At 43.7% G+C, this 19,788-nt stretch overlaps 1 protein-coding gene across 1 annotated transcript; it reads left to right on the top strand.

Moving 5' to 3' along the window:
* The first annotated feature begins 2,220 nt into the window (after positions 1-2,220).
* Positions 2,221-10,853, top strand: Gja10 (gap junction protein alpha 10). Its single transcript, XM_055599482.1, has 2 exons — positions 2,221-3,660; positions 10,815-10,853. Exons 1-2 carry the CDS (start codon positions 2,221-2,223, stop codon positions 10,851-10,853), a joined length of 1,479 nt encoding a protein of 492 aa, XP_055455457.1.
* Positions 10,854-19,788: the final 8,935 nt, after the last annotated feature.

The following is a 19,788-nucleotide window of genomic DNA, read 5'->3' as shown; positions in this document are numbered from 1 at the left end:
GTGTCTCAGGGGCCCTGTTTCTGTATCTACCTAAACATTAACATTATCCTGACCAAAACAATTTCCAAGGATTTACTTGGCTGACTTCTTTTTATATGTGCTTTATCTTACAATGACAGCCATGAGTGGTATATGATGAGAGCCTACTTTGCTTTCCCTGTTGATAGTTAATACAGTGAAAGACTCAAGGGAACAAACTGATAACATCTGTGTTGAGAGATCCAGATACTATAGAGGGTCTCTACTTGCAGGGTGCACCATTCCAGGAAGTGAGACAGAAAACACAAACATCACAAAATTCTTCTAGGCCAAATACCAAATGAATGTGGAAACTCAGGAAAGAAAAAAGTAAGTGGGAGCTGGCCTGCTTAGAGAAAGGCTCTAGATGATTTGAGTCTTATATAAGACGTGAGATAAAGGGGCTTCTCAAATGAGTGGAAAAATAAGCAAGACTGTGGCATGCATTGCACAGATATAGAAACTAATGGGTATCCCAGAGTGAAAGGGAACTACATGGGAGAGAAAAGGATAAGAAGTAAATTGAGGGGGCTGAAGAGGTGGCTCAGAGGTTAAGAGCACTGGCTACTCTTCCCGAGGTCCTGAGTTCAATTCCCAGCAACCACATGGTGGCTCACAACCACCTATAATGAGATCTGGTGCTCTGTTCTGTCATGCATGTGTACATGCAGATAAAGCTCTCATATACATACATACATAAATATATTTTTAAAAAAGAAGTAAATTGAGTCATACACAAGTTTCTTTGTTTATTCTGGAAAAATAATGCTTTTCAAAGTTCAATAAGGTTAAAATACTTAGTAACTGTCTTAGGGTTTCTATTGCTGTGACAAAAACACCATTACCAAAAAGCAAGTTGGGGAGGTTTGTTCAGCTTACACTTGCAGATAATAAGCCATCATTGGAAAAAGTCAGGACAGGAACTCAAGCAGAGCTGGAACCTCAAGTGTTTTGCTCGGAAACTGATATTCCTTGGAAATTTTCAGTTTCTTTAAGTATGAAGTAAATGTCAAGAGTTATATTGACTTAAACAAAGAATATGTGATATTTACTAATGTTGTGGGTTATTAATATTTATTATTGGTTTATCTTTTAGTTAATCAGTGGTTATTTGTAAGCCAGCTGTATACACAAATCACCATATGGAGACTAGGATTTATTTAATTATCCTAGAACACAATGCTGGGCAATAGTTACTCCATCTTAACCTCCAAGCTTACATAGCTTCTTACCATTCAGATTTTACCCATTGTACTTGCTTTTAGTCATAGCTTAGGTCCAGTTCATCTTTCCTCCCGGTTCCAAGTCCTATCCTACAGATATCCACTCTCCTCTTTTCCCTCTCACTTCCGTCTCCTCCCCTCCAGACCAGGATGTCCCACCCTATTCTCACCATTGCTCAGCACTGGTTGGATGTTTTCTTGACAACACAGAGAACAAATGGTGGCATGTTTACACAAATTTGAGACGCGTGATGCTTAGAATAAGCATCACAATGCCATGTCTGGATTGAAACCAGAGAGTGGGGTAGAGAAATCAGCATGTGAATGAGCAAGGGTAAATTGTACATTCCAAAAGAACACTATACCAACATAGGACCAAACACCCTTGTGAGTTGCAACCTGTTGGAGGTACCCTTCTGGTTGAGGTTGCAGTTCTTGCTTGGACTGGATAGCCATTCTGAACTCCTGTTAAAGGCAGGCCTCCCTCCCCTCAGCAGGGCCTCCTGCTCTCTGCCTGACTTCATCTGGAGAGTGTCTTTAGACACTGTCTCCCCTAATCACATTTGATATATGGCCTCTGACACAGTCCCTGATAACTCTCCGCTCCCTTCACCTATATGTCAATTAGGTACTGTGTTTCATTCATATGATAGGAACGTACTGTATAACGCAAATCAAGCATCCTTGAAGTGCCTAGTTCCAGCCAATTATGTACACCTATTCTTGGAGCTCCTTCTCCACTCCCCAAGGAGTAGATAGCCTTTGTTCTCTGGAATTAAAGTTGAATTAGTTATCAGCTGGTTCCCGGGGTGTGTGATCCCTGTACCCACTGGCCATTCCAGACTCACTTCTCATCTCCTGCCCCTCCTGACTTTGTGGGCTGCTGGGAGGCAGCCCCTAGGCAGTAGGAAAACCATCACCTCCCTCAGTTTTATTAACCTCCTTGTTTTCTGTATATTTCAGACGTGAATTTCTAATCATGGGAGATTGGAATCTATTGGGTGGCATCCTAGAGGAAGTTCACTCCCACTCAACTATAGTGGGGAAAATCTGGCTGACCATCCTCTTCATCTTCCGAATGCTGGTACTTGGTGTTGCTGCAGAGGATGTTTGGGATGATGAACAGTCCTCTTTTGCCTGCAACACGCAGCAGCCGGGTTGTAACAATATCTGTTATGATGAGGCTTTCCCTATCTCTCTGATCAGATTCTGGGTTTTGCAGATCATCTTTGTGTCTTCCCCTTCTTTGGTGTACATGGGCCATGCACTTTACAGACTCAGAGAGTTTGAGAAGCAGAGGCAGAAGAAGAAGTCACACCTCAGAGCCCACATGGAGAACTCAGAACTTGACTTGGAGGAGCAACAAAGGGTAGAGAGGGAGCTGAGGAGACTCGAGGAGCAGAAGAAGATTCATAAAGTCCCTCTGAAAGGATGTCTGCTGCGTACTTATGTCTTACACATCTTGACCAGATCTATGCTAGAGGTAGGGTTCATGATAGGCCAATATATCCTCTATGGGTTTCAAATGCACCCCCTTTACAAATGCACCCAACCCCCTTGCCCCAATGCAGTGGACTGCTTTGTATCCAGGCCCACAGAGAAGACCATTTTCATGCTCTTTATGCTCAGCATTGCCGCCATCTCCCTGTTACTCAACATCCTGGAAATATTTCATCTCGGCATCAGGAAAATCATGAGGGCACTTGATGGCAAATCCAGCAGTGGGAACACTGAAAATGAAACAGGCCCTCCATTACACCCAGCAAACTACTCAGGGGCCCAACAGTGTGTGGTTTGTTCTTCTTTACCTGAAAGAATCTCGCTACTTCAAGCCAACAATAAACAACAGGTCATCCGAGTCAATATACCGAGGTCTAAAAGCATGTGGCAAATCCCACACTCCAGGCAACTTGAGGCAGATGGTTCCTGTAGCAGAAGAAACTGGGCTGAGAAAGTTGAAAACAGTGGACAGCTCCATGTTCACAGCCCGTGTCCCCATGATGGCAGTGCCAAAATTCAGCACCCAGGACAGCAACCATGCCATTCCCTTTCTGGCCCCAAGAATGTGATGTCTCAGTCCTGGTTAGGTATAACAACAGCTTCTCAGCACTGCCCATCTTCTGCATTAGAAACCTGGGAGCGATCCCAGGGCCCAGAAGCTTCTGGAAAACCTCTCACAGACCGTCAAAGTCGCTTCCAAGGCAGTGATGGCAGTGCAAGAGAGAGTGGAGTTTGGACAGACAGACTAGGTCCAGGTAGTCGCAAGGCCAGCTTTCTCTCGAGGCTATTGTCAGAAAAGGGACAACAGCACAGTGACTCAGGTAGCTCACGGTCTCTGAATAGCTCCTGCTTGGATTTTCCGCATGGGGAAAACAGCCCCTCACCTCTGCCATCAACCACTGGGCACAGAGCATCAATGGTAAGTAAAGGCAGCCATGTTGATCCACCTCCTCACTCTTCCCCTTTCATCTATCAGGGGATATATGTATAGTGTTTTAAAGAGAAGTGACTTAATTAGAAATTAATTTATGGAAAAGCAAATTCATTCATTATATTCAGTTAAACTCATTCAATTAATATTTTAATAAATAATTGAATACTTGAATAATAACTGAATTAAATTGTAATAAATAATTTAATAATAAATAATTAATAATTTATTTGATTAACAAAATAAATGTATAGAAAAATTACACTACGGTGCTGGACAGATGGCTGCAGTTAAGAGTACTGATTGCTCTTCCAAAGGACCCAGGTTCAAATACCACTACCCACCTGGCAGCTCACAACTGTCTGTAACTCCAACATCTGACCCTCTCACATAAACATGCCTGCAGGCAAAACAGCAGTGCATATAAGTAAAATAAAAATAAATAAATTTTAAAAAGAAAAATTACACTAATGATCACAAGTGATGGTTATGGCTAAAGTACCATGTCTTCCATTAAAAGTCTTAAAGTACAGTTTTTAAAGTGAGGCAGGCGAAAGGTGCAGTGGCAATGGGGCCAGCGGGCTGAGGAGGAAGCGGGTGATTCTCAAACTGCTGGTGGGGACTCTTCAGGGGTAAACTTACTTTGAACTGAACCTTGGAAGATGTTTTCCGCATAATGCATGTAAAAGCATGTAAAAGCATGCATTATGGGAGCAGTCCACGTGCTCCTGGTAGAGGAGAATTAAAACCTGCTGTATTGATACTGCCCTCATGAAAGACAAGTTTCGCTGGGGAATTGGATGCGGAACAATCCATATTCTCCTGAATATATCTGTGTGTTCCTGTCAGGCAGCAGTTACCGGCGGCGGCAGCCAGCCACCATATCAGACTTTACAAACTAATGTCTTCCCTTGAGTTAACACTGGCTAGGTTCTATAAAATATCAGCTAATTAAGCAGTTACAAAAAAGCATGTGTATATGCATGCATGTAAAGTGTGTGTGTGTGTGTGTGTGTGTGTGTGTGTTGGTGGACTTCTAGGCAGATGGCTGTGCTGGTAAAACACCCAGAGAGTTCCAACGCCCAATACCCACCTAAAAAGCTGAAATGGCACAATACGTTTGTAATCCAGCTCTGGGGAGGTGGAGACAGGAGGCTCTTTGGTGTTTGCTGGCCAGCTAGTCCTGCCAAATCAGAGAGCTCTAGGTTTAGGGAGAGAACCTGCCTCAAAAAATAAGATGGAGAGTGACATCCTCCGCACACCATCACACTATCAGATACGCACTCACACACACCCGCTCACACACAGACACGGAGAAAGCTCTCTGTCTGTCAAAGTGTAGAGGATGACTCAGAGTGGATATTATCTGCCAGCTTGAGTTGCTCTCGTCTAACTAAGGAGGCCATGCTCTACTCATTTAATACCTCTGGAAGGAAAGGCCATACACAGATATTTGGTAATATATTTAGAATAAAACCAGCATTGCACTGGTTTAATTTTGTTCTCTGGAAATCCACTGTGAGACTATTTCCCTAGTTGTCATAAAGGACAGTGAATATCTACTTTGGTGTCTTTGTAATTCAGAAACAAAGGGTGACACTTGTTTTAAGGACTGCTCGGAACAGTCTGGGTTTGCTTTTGTTTCCATTAAAATGAAACTTTCAACCCCGAGTTGAGCTCTCTTTGTTGAACTCACTTTGTTGAATCCATGCTTCTTTTTGGTTTCACTCTTTGTGCTAACAAATGCATCTTTCTAACCCAGTTCAACTTCCTTAGTATTTACAGTTATTATCTCAGTATACTAAACCAGACTGGACTAGGACTCTCCTATGTAGACTTAAGCTTCTCTCAGGCCAACACTCACTTCTTGTTGGTGGCTATGCTTAGGATCAGCGTATGTGTTTCTTGAAACTCTACGTCAAATTAGAACAGGGGTCTTAGTTCTGACCACGGATTACAGACATCTGGGAGCTTTAATGACTGACTTCATGCTCATCACTTCTCAGCCTTTGGGCTAAGATCAAGTGAAGACTTCACACTTGGGACTCATGCAGTTCTGACTGAAAAAGAGTCCCTGTGAGCGGGGCATAGACATCAGTATTTGTGTGTGTGTGCACATGTGTGCGTATGTGTAGCCTTGGATGTTCTGGACTCACTTTGTAGGCCAGGCTGGCCTCAGACTCACAGAGATCCTTCTGCCTCTGCCTCTCCAAGTGCTGGTATTACAGATGTGCGCCTCTGCATCTGGCTACACATCAGTGTTTTTAAGATTCCTGTGGTAAGTGCAATGTGCAGCTTAGGCTCAAATCACTGCTTTGGAGTAATTTGTCACTGAGTCCCTCTTCTCATCTGCACTGGGAAAGTTGGCAAGACAACTTTGGTCACCTCTCTTGCACCTCCTCACATCTGAGACATTATGTTTAACAGATGCTTTTCACCCTTCAGCTTATATCACCTGGAGGAGAGCAGCAAAGCAGCAAAGCTCAGAGGGCTAGAGGACAGATGAACAGGCAGGCCATATCTTTATCTTTCATTCTTTCCCGCATGGGCTTCATTGTATTCATATATAAAAAATAGCTCCAAGTAGCTTGAGCGAAGGAAATGCACTGCCAACCTCTTTATAAACACAGGATGCAGGATGAGAATGAACAGAGCTTAATGGTAGAGCACTTGCCTGGCAGGCACCAGGCTCTGTAACACTACCACCAAGATCTCCATAAAGGACACAGAAGTCCAACCAGGCATTGTATTTGTTAGTTTCCATTACTGGGATGAAATACCTTGGAGAGGCTCACTTTACAATTCCATTTAGCTCACAGTTATGGGTGTTCAAAGCCACAGCCCAGCACTGGCTCAGCCGGTGAAGGTGCTCCACCTGCGTCACAAACTGATGTAGGGGATATTTAAGGAACCATCCTTTCCTGAAACAAAAGCCAAACAAGCTGGGAGCCATAACCTCTTACAAGGGCTTCCCAACAAAAAAAAAAAGTCTAGAACCAGATAGATTCACTGCTAGGTTTCACTAGACCGGACAAGGACACAACAAAGATAAACCAATTTCCCTGATGAACATAGGTGTAAACATTCTCAATAAAATATTTTCAAATAAACAGGACATGTTAAGATCATAAGCCAGATGGTGGTAGTGTATGCTTTTAATCCCAGCATTCAAGAGGCAGAGGCAGTCAGATCTCTGAGTTCAAAGCTAGCCTGGTTTATAGAGCAAGTTATAGGACAGCCAGGATGACACAGAGAAACCCTGTCTCGAAAACAGTAACCTTCCCCTGCCAAAACAAAACAAAACAAAAACCATATACTTTGACCAAGTTGGTTTCATTCTAGATACAAGGTTGGTTCAATATATGCAAACTGAGTGTATTTAGCAGAAAAGTAACTTAAAAGCAGAAACCACATCATTATTTCAATGATTCAGAAAGAGCCTTCAACAAAGTTCAGCTTTCATGATAAAAATAAATAAGTAAATAAAAACAAAATGAAACAAAAAACAAAACCTCATAGAAACTAGAAATAAAAAGAACATACTCTAATATAATAAAGGCAATATATGCTAAACCCATAGCTAACTGTGGTGATTTGAATGAGAATGGCTCCTATAGACTTATATATTTGAATACTTAGCCACCAGTTGGTGGAACTGTTTGGGAAGGATTAGGGAGAGGTGTGGCCTTGTTGGAGGATGTGTCAGGAAGGACAGGCTTGCGGTTTAAGAAAAAGACGAAACCTATAGCCATTCCCAGCATCTCTTTCTCTCTGCTTTGTGGTTATCTCTCTATATGTGAGCTCTTGACTACTACTCTAGCACCATGCCTGCCTGCCTGCCTGCTGCCATGCACTCAGCCATGATGCTTATAGATACTAGTCCTCTGAAACTGTGAGTCCCAAATTAAATTCTTTCTCTTAGTCATGGTGTTTTATCACACAACAGAAAAGTAACTAAGACACCAATATTACACTAACGAGGGAAAAACTGAATTTTCTCTAAAATCTGGCATGAAAAAAACTCTTGTTGAACATAGTGCCCAATGTCTTAGCTAGAGAAATAAGACAGGGAAGTAAAAGAAGTACATGTAGGAAGGGAAGAAGGTAAATTATTTCTATTTGCAGATGGCATGATCCTATATCTAAGACTCTATAGACTCCACCAAAAAAAATCCCCCCAAAATAATAAAATAAAAAAACCTCTTTGGCTTGAGAAACACTGTCAGCAAAGTAGTAGGATACAAAATCAACATACAAAAGCCAATAGCTTTTCTATAGACCAATAATGCATTTGCTGGGAAAGAAATCAGAGAGAAAATTGCACACATAATAGCTTTAGAGAAAGTAAAAATTTAGAGAACAAACCTAACCAAGAAAGAGCCTTTAGACATTGAAGAAAAAATGAGAGACACACAAGAAAATGGAAAGATCTCCCATATTCATAGGTAAGCAAAATCAATAACAGAAAATGGTTATGTTACCAAATGCAATCTCTCTCTCTCATATATATATACACACACACACACACACACACATATACATATAGTCAAGGCAACCCATCAAAATTCCACTGGCATTCTTCACAGAATTGGGGAAAACATCTCACATTCATTCGGAAGCACAGAAGGCCTGAATAGCTCGGTTGGTCCTCAGCAGAGAGCATTGTGGGGTGTCACAACAGCAGGTTATATTACAGAGCAGGCGCCTGCACAAAAACAAGTCTAGCCACACACTCACAGCTACCTCATTTTTGAAAAAACTATCAAAAACATACACTGGAGAAAGACAACCTCCTTTTTAAATGGGTTTACATATGCAGAACAATGAAAGTGGAGCCAGATCTCACAGAAAAATCAGTTCAATGGGTCAAAGACCTTAATCAAAAACCCAAACTTTAAAACTGTTGGGGAAGATATAGACAAATTCTTTAAAATGTAATCAGAGACAAGGATTTCCTGAGGGGCTTTAACAGTGCAGGGAACAACTCCTAAGAACCCATTAATGGTGGTTATGTAAATTAAGAAGCTTCTAATGAACAAAGCAAACAACAGAGGAGCAAAATTCCTGGAAAATGGATGACAAGCTCTACCAATCACACAACAGACAGGGAATTGATATAAAGGTGTATAAACAATGACGCAAATTAAACACACAAAAAAAATCATCCAATCAACAAACAGTTAATACACTGAACAGACAGTTCTCAAAAGAATACAAATGTTAAGAAAACACTTGAAGAAGGGTTCAGCACCCTTAGCTGGGAGGGAAATGAAAACTGCAACTGCTGAGTTCCCACCTCCCCTCAGCTGGCCCCGGTGGCTATAGTCAAGCGAACCAATGACAGCAAGTGCTGACGGGAGCACTCCTGAGTTGTTGCGGGACTGTAGAGGTGTGCAGAGGCTGTGGACATCATTACGGAGCTTCTTCAAAAATCGGAAAATGTAGTTACCGTCTGAGCTGGATATGCTGGTGTTGGGTCATATGGCATATTTTGAGCTAACATACCACAGAGATACAGGACCTTGACTATAGATTTTCTATTCACAACAGCAAGGAAATGAAATCAGTCTTAATGTCCATTACAGGTCAATGAATATGTAATATGTGATCTATATACATAATGATATAAAGAAAAATGAAATCATGACATTTTCAGGAACACAAGTGCAACCCAGACTTATTTCTGAGTGAAATAAACTCAGAAAGCTAAATGCTACATTTTTTCCCTCACATGAAGACCCTAGGTTTAAATTTACATATATGTGAATATATGTGCATATTTATATATGTGTTTGCAGATCACGGAACTAGAAAGTCTCATGAAAGAAAAGGGAGAATTCATAAAGGGAAGTGGGGATAGACACCAGGAGAGCAGAAGAGGGCTCACTAGTTGGAGAAAGGGAACCATCTAAAATCGGGCAGGTGCAGCAAACAGGAACAAAGTATAGTGCCACATTCAGGCCATGATGCCACGACAAAACCCAATTCTATGCTAACCTAAAACAGGTTAGTTAAAAATAAACACAATAATATATACAGTAATAATAATGATAATAACTCTGAAGCATTGTCCCTCACCTGAAACTGGAGTTACAGATGATACTTATAGTTGTGAGCCACCAACATGGGTGCTGGGAACGGAATTCTGGTCCTCTGCAAGAGCAGCAAGTGCTCTTAAGCACACTGAGCCATCTCTCCAGCCCTAAATGGAACGTTCTATATTTGAATTACTTTCTGTATAAACTGAAGATTTTGGCACCAGATGTGTAAACTGAGGACATAACCCCTCTCATGTATGGTTGAGGGGAAGGTTTTTATTATAGATATGAGGGAGAGCACAGCCAGAGGCATCTAGAACAGTTTGGAGTAGAGGGAGAAAGTCTAAGGAACATGGCCAGGAGACTGGGCTAGACCATGAGAGGAAAGAGGAAGGGGAGGAAGAGAGGGAGGAGGAGGGAGAGGAAGAGAGAGAGGAAGAGGAGGAGGAGGAGGAGGAGGAGGAGGAGGAGGAGGAGGAGAGTGCAGGCAAATTAGACTATGAGTGAGGGCCAAGAGAAAGGAGGCCAAGAAGAGAAGACAAATGAGAGAGGGAACCAAGAAAGTGAATAGCTGAAATGGTGGGATGAAAAGGGAATGAGAAACTGGGGAAGGGAAAGCCATGGGCTGATGAAGTTTAGGGTAGGGATGGGTTGAGAAGGGCCACAGGTATTTGTGCTACCAAGGAAGCCTGGAACCCATCATGAGTTTTGGTATGCCAATAGGCACCACAGTCATTTGTCCTGAGTTTCTTTTGGATCTGACGCTTTCCCTGCAAAGATCTAGCTAATTGAAGAATAGTTATAATGGGATTTAAGTAAAACCTTTGTTTTAGGTCTTGGATTTGGACAGACAACTTTGGGAAGAGGAGAAAGGAGGGGTAGTTGCAGTTAGGATTTAGATCTTTCTTGTGAAGATAAGTGGACAGAGCCATTTCAATGACATGCATCTGGGGAACCATTTTCATGACACACACCCTGGGACCCATACAGAGCTTCCCAGTGCAGCAGGCTTTGGATCTCTGCTGTTTGTGACAGAGGTCTCCAAGCATATGAGCAGAACTGATTTCACAAGCCTTCTGAGTCTCTTTTTGAAATCTCTTTCAGAATATGCTTCTAGAACTTTCATCTATTATGAAAAAATAATGCACCAAGAGCAGTCGCCACCCTCAGGACGAAAGCTATGTATTTGTCACCTCAAACAGGAAGAACTCCACATTGTCTGTCAGAGTGTATGTTTGGATCTGGAGTGTCTTCCATGGCCCAGGTTAAAGGTCCCAGAGTTGCCCCTTACAGGCCCTGAAGCCTTTAGGAAGTGCCAGCGAGAACTCTGAGATGTGTCCTTGACAGAGATGTCAGACTGCGGCCTCTTCTCCTGTCTTCTTTTCTTTTCTTTTTTTTTTTGAGATAGGATCTGTCCGTTTAGCCCTGACTGTCCTGGAACTCTCTATGTAGAGAAGTCTGCCCTCAAACTCAGAGAAATCCACCTGCCTTTACCTCTCAAGCGCTGGGACTGAAGCCAAGGCCACCATGCCTGGCTCCCTTCTCTTTTCCTTTACGTCCTGGCTACAAGGTAAGTTTTGTCATGTGCTCCTGCCAAGATGTGCTGCCTCACTGCAGCCCCAAAAGTGGAGTCCAACTGACTATGGGCTGAAACCTCTAAACCTGCAGGCCAACGCAACCCTTTCCAGTTTGTAAGTTAATTACCTTAGGTGTTCATTAAAGTTGCAGCAAGTGAGGGACACACTTGGCAGGCAGGGTTCGCCTCTGCTGGAGACGCTTCTGGGGACTGGAGGCAGCCTCGTACCGCCCTGCCTGGCCATGTCGTTTGTGGCAGGTCTGGAGATCCACTGGGGAGAAATGGTGAGAGGAAAAGACTTAGAGACAACTGCTCATACGTCCTGCCCTGAGGATTGGAATACCATTCTTCCCTGATCCCAGCAGCTCAGTGAGAGCACCCAGATTGGCAGCGACCAACAGGGGCACTCTAACGTGGATCCAGAGCAAGCCGGAGGCTCCCAACTCAACCTGTGCTTGGACACACTGCATCTCTGTAAGGGAGAGGCCAGCAAGAAACTTCTCAGGTGATTTCTCTCATCCGTTCACTTTGTGAGCATGAAGCAAATAAAGTTTTAATTTGTAAATGCTATAGAAATTAAGCAATGGCTTAAACAAAGGAAAATACATCCATGATCTGTTATATTCTTGCTGATGTCATTTGTTGTCAGTGATGATAAATGTTGACTGTGGCCCAAAAATTATTTCCAGGCTACCAAGAGACACTTCCCTGTTTTCACCCTCCCCGTGGTCATGAGTGATCCAGGAGAGGAGCTTCAAAAGGCAGTCACCCCCGCAGTGCAGAGAGGCATGGTGGGTCATCTTCTATCACATGACCAGGCTGCCATGAAACACTGGCTACATAGTCTGTAATAAAGGCTTCAAGTCATAAGAAGATTCAATTTGCTTTCAACGTCATAAAACTCAGTTATCATCTACGTCCTGTGTGCTGGATAGTTTTTTGTTGACTTGTTACAAGCTAACGTCATAGGGAACCTCAATTAGGAAAATGCCTCCATACGATCAGGCTGTAGGCAAGCTTGTAGGGCATTTTCCTAATCTGTGATTGATGTGGGAGGGCCCCGCCCTGAGCTGGGGGTCCTAGGTTGTATAAGCAGGTTGAGCAAGCCATGGGAGCAAGCCAGTAAGCGGCATCCTCCACGGCCTCTGCCCCAGCTCTTGCCTCCGGGTCCCTGCCCTGTTTGAGTTCCTGTCCTGACTTCCTTTCTGGTGAATAGTGATGTGGAAGTGTAAGCCAAATAAACCCTTTCCTCCCCAAGCTGCCTGTTTGTCATCGCAGCAATAGAAACCTTACTCAGACATCCTGTGAGATTTAATTTTCACGTGTTCGTGTGCTACATGCTCACACAAAGTCCCACTTACCCTGTACCTGCCTTGCATATGACTTATCTCTCCTTTCCTCCCTCCCCCTCTCTCCCCTTCTCTCCCTACCTCTCTTCCTCTCTCCCTCCCTCTCTTCCTTCGTTTTATCTCTTCCTTCAGTGTCTTACTATACTCAGTATTTCCCCATCTCTTTCCTTGCTTGTTAGGGTTTCTTTTTTAATAGCTTATTTTTATTTACTATGCATTGGTGTTTTGCCTGCATGTATGTCTGTATAAGGGTGTGATTTATAGTTTTGAATTGCCATGTGGGTGCTAGGAATTGAACCTGGATCCTCTGGAAGAGCAGCCAGTGCTCTTAACTGCTGAGCCATCTCTCCAGCCCTGTTTGTTTTTAAGATAGGATCTCATTCACTATGTAGCCCTGGCTGGCCTGGAACTCAGTAGGTAGCCCAGGCTGGTCTTGAACTCACTCCTCAATTTCCCAAGTGCTGGGACTAAATGCATGTACCACCATGCTCAGAGCTTGTTAGTTTTTGTCAGTTCGACACAAATTTAGACACACCAGAGGAGAGAGGATTTCAGTTGAGAAATGGCCTCCAACAGATTGTCCTGTGGGCGAATCCTTGGGGGCATTTTCTTGGTTAATGAATGATATGGGAGGGCCAAGCCCAATGTGGGCAGTGCAGCTTTTGTGCTGGTGGCCTGGGCTGGGTATGGCTTAATCTGTGTAAACTAAAGGAAACCCCTTCCTCCACAAGCTGCTTTTGATCAGTGTTCTATCATAGCAACCGAAAACTTCTATAACACCCCATTCTTTGTTTGTTTTTCCTTCCTTCCTTCCTTCCTTCCCTCCTTCCTTCCTTCTTCCTTCTCCTCTATCCTTCCCTTTGTTTCTCCCTTTCAACATGATTTCAGTATGTCGCCCAGGCTAGTATTCAACTCTTGGTCTCAAATGGTCTATCTGCCTCAGGTTCCCAGGCACGTGGAAATACCACAGGTCCCTGTCATGACATCAGGCTTGAGATTCGTGATCATGAAAATACTTTCAGCATCTACTTCCCAGCCAACTCGTCCCCACATTACACCTTTATTTGCTTCGGTCCTGTAGTTACAGTAACTGGTAATATTAGTTTGGGTAGAATATTACTTAGCTTATGATTTTTAATGATCATTTTGTGAATGTACAAAATAATAGTTTTCACATGACATTTTCATATAAAAATTCCACATAAATATTATGTGCTTAGCTATCAACAGTTACCCTCTTCTGTTTGCCTATCACCCTTTCTTGTTTGCCCCCCTGCCTCCCACCAGTCTTCCATGCAGATGGTCCTCCTTTATTTTTGTGTCATTTGTGTGTGTGTGTGTGTGTGTGTGTACTTAAAGCTAGATTCTGAGAGTGAGCCAAAACATGGTATTTATCTTTCTGAGTCTGGCTTATTTTGTTCAACACTATAATCTCCAGTTCTATTCATTTTTCTGTTAATAATATAATTTTATTCCTTATGACAGAATAAAATTTAATTGTGCACATACACCACATTTTGGTATCAATTCTTCTCTTGGGTCCTGTGGAAAGTATTCAGGAATAAATATGAGTGTGCAAGTATCACTGTGGTGCTTACTTGGGTCCTCTGGGCATAGGACCCAGGAACGGTACAAGTGGATCATATAGTGGTTTTTATTTTCATTTTTTCTGAGGCACATCCATACTGATTTCCATAGTGGGTTGACTCATTTAAATTCTCACTATTCAGGTATTTAAGAACTCTCCTCACACCCATCCTGATCATAACTTGTCTGTTTTTCTGGCATTTTCTTGATGGCTAAGGATGTTGAACATTTAAAAAAATCTATTGGTCATTTATTTGTACTTCTCTGCCCATTTGATGATTGGATAATCTGTTTAAATTGTTTGTGGGGTGGGTAGGTGGCTGTATGCATGTGCACATGGAAATATGTGCACAGGGTAGAGTAAGGGCATCAGGCATTCTCTTTTATCATTCACTACCTGATTCCTTCAGGGCAGGGGCTTTGACTGAAGTCAGAACTTGTGTTTTTTCAGGTAGGTTGGCAGCCAGCAATCCTCCTGTTAGGCCCAGCAAGAGCCTAAATATAAGAAGGTATGAAGAGAACTCAGGAAACTAATCATCCATCGATGCAAAATCGCAAGAGGTTTATCTTGACCATTGCGCAATGGGGTCACCCCTGCTGGTCAGCAAGGAGTGGCACCGGGAGACAAAGACCTTAGGTTTTTAAAAGACAAGGTGCGGGGAATTCTAGGGGTTGCCTTCTTGGCAATTCATGATTGGATGAGGTATTTAACTTTTAAAATAATTGGTTGGTTCTGGGCACCCTTAGGTCTGGTCAGCCCTGTTGTAAATATCTGATCTTCAAGTCAGTTTGGAATTTCCTGCCATATGAAATATAGCCACAGTTAAAGGTGGGAGAATGATTAACTCATCCCGTGTCTGTTCTGAGGAGTGGGGGTTACAGGCTTTGGATCAAAGGTCAGGAGAAGGATTGGGGCCATTTGGCCCAGTTTCCAAACAAAGCTCATCTCACAGGCGCCAGCCAGTGATTTTCTCTCCATTTAGTAGAGATCTCTGCTTGTTCTCTTCTTTATCTCTGCCTTCACAGATGGCTAATGTCAGGAACTTTTACATTCCTTGTCTCTCTGGAGAAGCACCAAGAGGCTTTAATTAACATGGGCCTAAAACTTGAAAATATAAGTTATAAGGCAATTAAAGTTTCACTCCATAATCCTCCTGTCTCTGGCCCCACTCAGTGTTGAGGTCACAGGCTTGCATGGGGACCACACTTGTTTTGTTATACCGGTGTTGGGATTTTAACTCTGGTCCCCACTCTTGCACTGAATGCACTTTTATTTGCTTCAGCCGTTAAGAACTGCTTTGTTTTTGAAACAGGATCTCAGCAGGTAAGGGCACCTACCTCCAAGTCTCCTCACTCCTCATGCAGGCCAGCTTCAGATTGCTAATCCTACTTCAGTTTCCCAAGAAGCTGGGATTACAAGCGTGTCCCTGTGACTCACGATAGTCTTTATTCTTTGTAAAAGAGGTGCATGCGGGATGCAACGTCCACCCAAAAGGTCAACTTGCTTCTTCCCTCCCTGATCTGGTTAGTTTTTATAAACTTGACACAAACTAGAATCAGGTGGGAAGAGGGAACCTCAACAAAGGGATTGCCTGCATCAGACTGTGGCATGTGGAATGTCTGTGGGTCATTGTCTTGATTACTGATTGATGCCAGCAGGCCCAGGTCACTGTGGGTAGTGCCACCCCTGGGCAGGTGGTCCAGGCTTGTATAAGGAAGATCACTGAGCAGGTCAGAAGAATTGGGCCAGTGAATAACATTCTTCCATGGTTTCTGCTTCCCTTCCTGCCGTGAGCCCTGCCTTGCTTCTCCTCAACAATGCACTGTTACCTAGAAGTCTAAGATGAAAAACCCTTTCCTTGCCAAGTTGCTTTTGACCAGTGTTTTATCATAAGCAATATAAAGTGAACTAGGACACTCCCCCCTCTCTCTTTTTTTTCTGTGTCAGAAATTGAATTCAAAGATTTGTGCATGGCAGGCAAGTGTCTGCTACACTGCAGTCCCAGAAACATTTTCTGACCATCAGACATAGACTTTCCACTGTAAGTATTCAGACGGAGGCTGGGAAGCCTCTGAAAGGTTGCAAAGGGAAGCACTTCACTGGCCACAGTTATTCTGTGCTTCTAGTCCTCTATTCTGTCCTGCAGGGTAGAAATGAGGCACAGCCTAGAGCCAGTCTTCTTTTCAACTATCGTAGTCATGTGTGCGTGCATGCCACAGTCTATGTGGAGGTCGGAGGACAAGCTGCAGAACGAAGCTGCTTTTCTCCTTCCACCACGTGAGTCCCAGCTATCACACTCAGGGGGTCATGATTGGTGGCAGGTGTCCTTGCAACAGAGCCATCTTCGTTGGCTCAAGGTCTAGTCTTCTAGAGACAGTGAGTTTATAGGAGAGCGAAGGCCAGGAAGATGAAAAGGCCAAGCCCAACCTTTTAATCATTTTTGACTTGAGTGGATGAGTGTTTGCCCTGTCTGCATGCCGGTGTACCACAGGCCTGCAGTGCCGCGGGAGGTCCGAAGCAGATGTTGGATCTCTCCGGACTGTAGTTACAGATGGCTGTGAGTCGCCATGTGGGTGCTGGGAATAGTGCCTGAGTTCTTCGGAAGAGCATCCAGTGCTTTTAACCATCGAGCCATCTCTCCAGCCCAACCTTTTAAAGTACATATCCATTCCAGGTCCTCAAGGCACATTCCCTATTCCTCATACAACTGTGTAAAGTCATGGTTCACCTCCATTTTATAGATCAGACAAAAGGGTTCAAAAGATTAAGTAATTTACTCTGCAACTAAAGGTCCCCCAAGGAGAAATGTTAACTGGAGTCCAAACCCAGACTATGCTGTCTAAGGGCTGAGATCCCCCAGAAAGCCTTGTTCTGTCATCGGTGAGAATTAGAAGCCCTGAAAAAAATGCTTTGTTTATATACATCCTTGCTCAACCAGCTTGTGAACACTTTAAGAATAAGGTTTATATACTCTTAATACTGGATGCAGTTGCAGTGTTGGTTGAATTAATATGCTAGTTTCATGTCAATTCAATACAAGCTAGAGTCAAATTGAAAGAGGAAACCTCAATTGAGAAAATGCCTCTACCAGACTGGCCTGTGGGCAGGCCTGTGGCATAGTCTCTTCACTGATGATTGATGTGGGAGGGCCCAGCTTACTGCGGGCTGTGCCTCCCCTGAGCTGGTGGCCCTGGGTGCTGTAAGGATGCTCACTAAGCAAGTCATGCTGAGCAAGCCAGGAAACAGCACTCCTTACCGCCTCTGTGTCAGCTCCTGCCTCCAGATTCCTGCCTTGAGTTCCTGCAATGATAAAGTGTGATGTGGAAGTGTAAGCAAAATAAACCCTCTCTTTCCCAGGTTTCTTTGGTCATGGTGTTTGATCAAAACAGTAAAACCGTAAAGGCAACAACCCCTTACCCACCATTGCCCGTTCCATATGACTTTGTCATTGTCCTGTCTGGTTAGCTGGCTTCCTGAGAGACTTCCTTTGGAGGGTTTTCACTTTACGGCCTGATTAAAAATTAAAGAAAAGGGCCCATTGGGGAATACAGTCCTTCAGTGACTGCCAGCACTGCCGTCAGAAGGTGTGGCCGCTGCTCCTTGGGGAGGCCCTTGCCTTTGGGTGGTAACAGTACAACTGAGCCAAGGAGAACAAGTAAAGCACATTCCTGGCTGACCATGTTGGTTCATGGTATTTTGTATTGTTGTTCTCCTCCTGCCTGGGGGCTGCCTACCAGCAGCCCAGGAAGCCAGGAGGGGCAGGAGATGAGAAACTTGCTGGAATGGCCTCGAGAACCATGCAGGATGGCACACCCCAGGAACAGCTGATGGCTGTATACCCCTAGGGGAGTGGGTGGGGGTGCTCCAAGAATACAAGTACATAATTGGTTGGAACTAGATATTCCAGGGTGCTTGATTTGCATTATACACCATGCTCCTATCGTAAGAGTAGAATGTCAGTGCTTAATTAACATATGGGCACAGGGAGAGAAGAGCTAGCAGGGAGCTGTGTCAGAAGCCATATATTAAGTGTGGTTAGGGGAGTCTGCATCTAGAGACATTCTCCAGATGAAGTCAGGCAGAGAGCCGGGGACCCCACTGAGGGGAGGGAGTTCTGCCTTTAGTGCCAAGCTCAAAATGGCTACCCAGTCCAGGCAAGAACTGCAACCTCAACCAGCAGGTACCTCCAACATTGTATCAGGATCTGCAGGAGTGTGAGGTGCGTGAGGACTGTAGGTACGAGGCTCATTGAGGAAATCGAAGGGAAGGATACTTGCTTATAGAAATGTGTGGCTTACTTCATCTCTGTAGGCCTTGATTGTACCATGCTTATTCACAACAGGAAGGCGAAGGACTCAGGGAAGTGGAGGCAGGTGGATCTCTGTGAGTTCGAGGCCATCCAGGTCTACAAAGTGAGTCCAGGACAGCTACACAAAGAAACCCATCTCAACAACTTGCCCTCCCCACAAAAAAGATCAAATGAAACCTTTTTAATTTATTCTTTCTGAAGGGTAGGGTCTTGGGTCAGAGATCCTAAAGGGGTTTCAAAGAACCTCATTCCTAAATGCAATAAGAATTGCTGGCAGGACCTGATGTAGAAAGAGGACATCTTCATTACGTCTAGAGTGTAGAATCAGGTAGGACTCACACGTGAAAAGCACACTTGAGGCAGAGAAGAACAGTAGCTACATGCCAGGGGCATGACAGAGCCTGGGTATTTCTGCAGGATGGAAAAGTTGTCAAGGTTTATTTTGCAGAAGCAAGTAACTGCCAACTCTCCATAGCCAACTTTTCCCCAGAAAGAACTGAACTATTTCTTACCTTTAGGCATTTAACATGATCTGACCATGGCCATTCAGTATAGTCTACAGACCATAAAGAAGCTCTCCTTAATTCACTAAGGACCTACTATATTCTCTGAGGGAGAATTCTGGAGCTTTGAATTTCAGTTGTCCCAGCTGGCAGATGGGACATTACTTGCTGAACTAGGATTGGGTAGGTGTCCGGTACATGCGCTGGTCACGGCAGATCGCTCCTGCCCTCTTGTGGAGGTATCTCTCCTTGCAGCACGAGCTCAGTATGCAGCCCACAATGCAGTCTGTCCATTTCCCTTTCCATTAAAGACTTAAGACACTGGCCACGGGATATTCATTTGTAGTGTCTGCTTATTCCCTGACCACAATACTCAACTGCTGCCTTTGGTAACCCCTCACACATGGGATTTGTTTTGTGCACTATTCTCACTTGCTTTCACTTAACTGTGGATGCTCAGGTGAGCCTGCCTCAGCCTCTGGAGTAACTGCACCGAGGTACCTGCCACCATACCTGACTTTTTTTATGTTTTTAGTCAATCCTTTTTGATGTCATTGTAGATTGATGTACAGTTGTAAAACCAATGCTCTTTACCCATGGCAACGTTTGCACAGCTACAGTGGAATATCGAAACTGGAAGTGGTTCTAATGTTTGATATCTAATCTTACCTGGGATGGGGATTTTTAAAACAACTTAGATTAAAAAGCAGCCTTATCAAATTCTTAAGATATCTAATCAGATTAACCAGGGAG

The sequence above is a fragment of the Psammomys obesus genome, unplaced genomic scaffold, assembly GCF_907164565.1.
Source record: "Psammomys obesus unplaced genomic scaffold, mPsaObe1.curated_primary_1811, whole genome shotgun sequence".
NCBI classification, from domain to species: Eukaryota; Metazoa; Chordata; class Mammalia; order Rodentia; family Muridae; genus Psammomys; species Psammomys obesus.
Note: the sequence above shows the minus strand (reverse complement) of the source record. Positions and strands in the feature narration are given on the sequence as shown.

Bases quoted from the DNA above. Each gene is read 5' to 3' on its own strand.
- Gja10 (XM_055599482.1), top strand. From the start codon at position 2,221: ATGGGAGATTGGAATCTATTGGGTGGCATCCTAGAGGAAGTTCACTCC. The intron at 3,661-10,814 runs GTAAGTAAAGGC...AATCTCTTTCAG, and splicing joins CTGGGCACAGAGCATCAATG to AATATGCTTCTAGAACTTTC.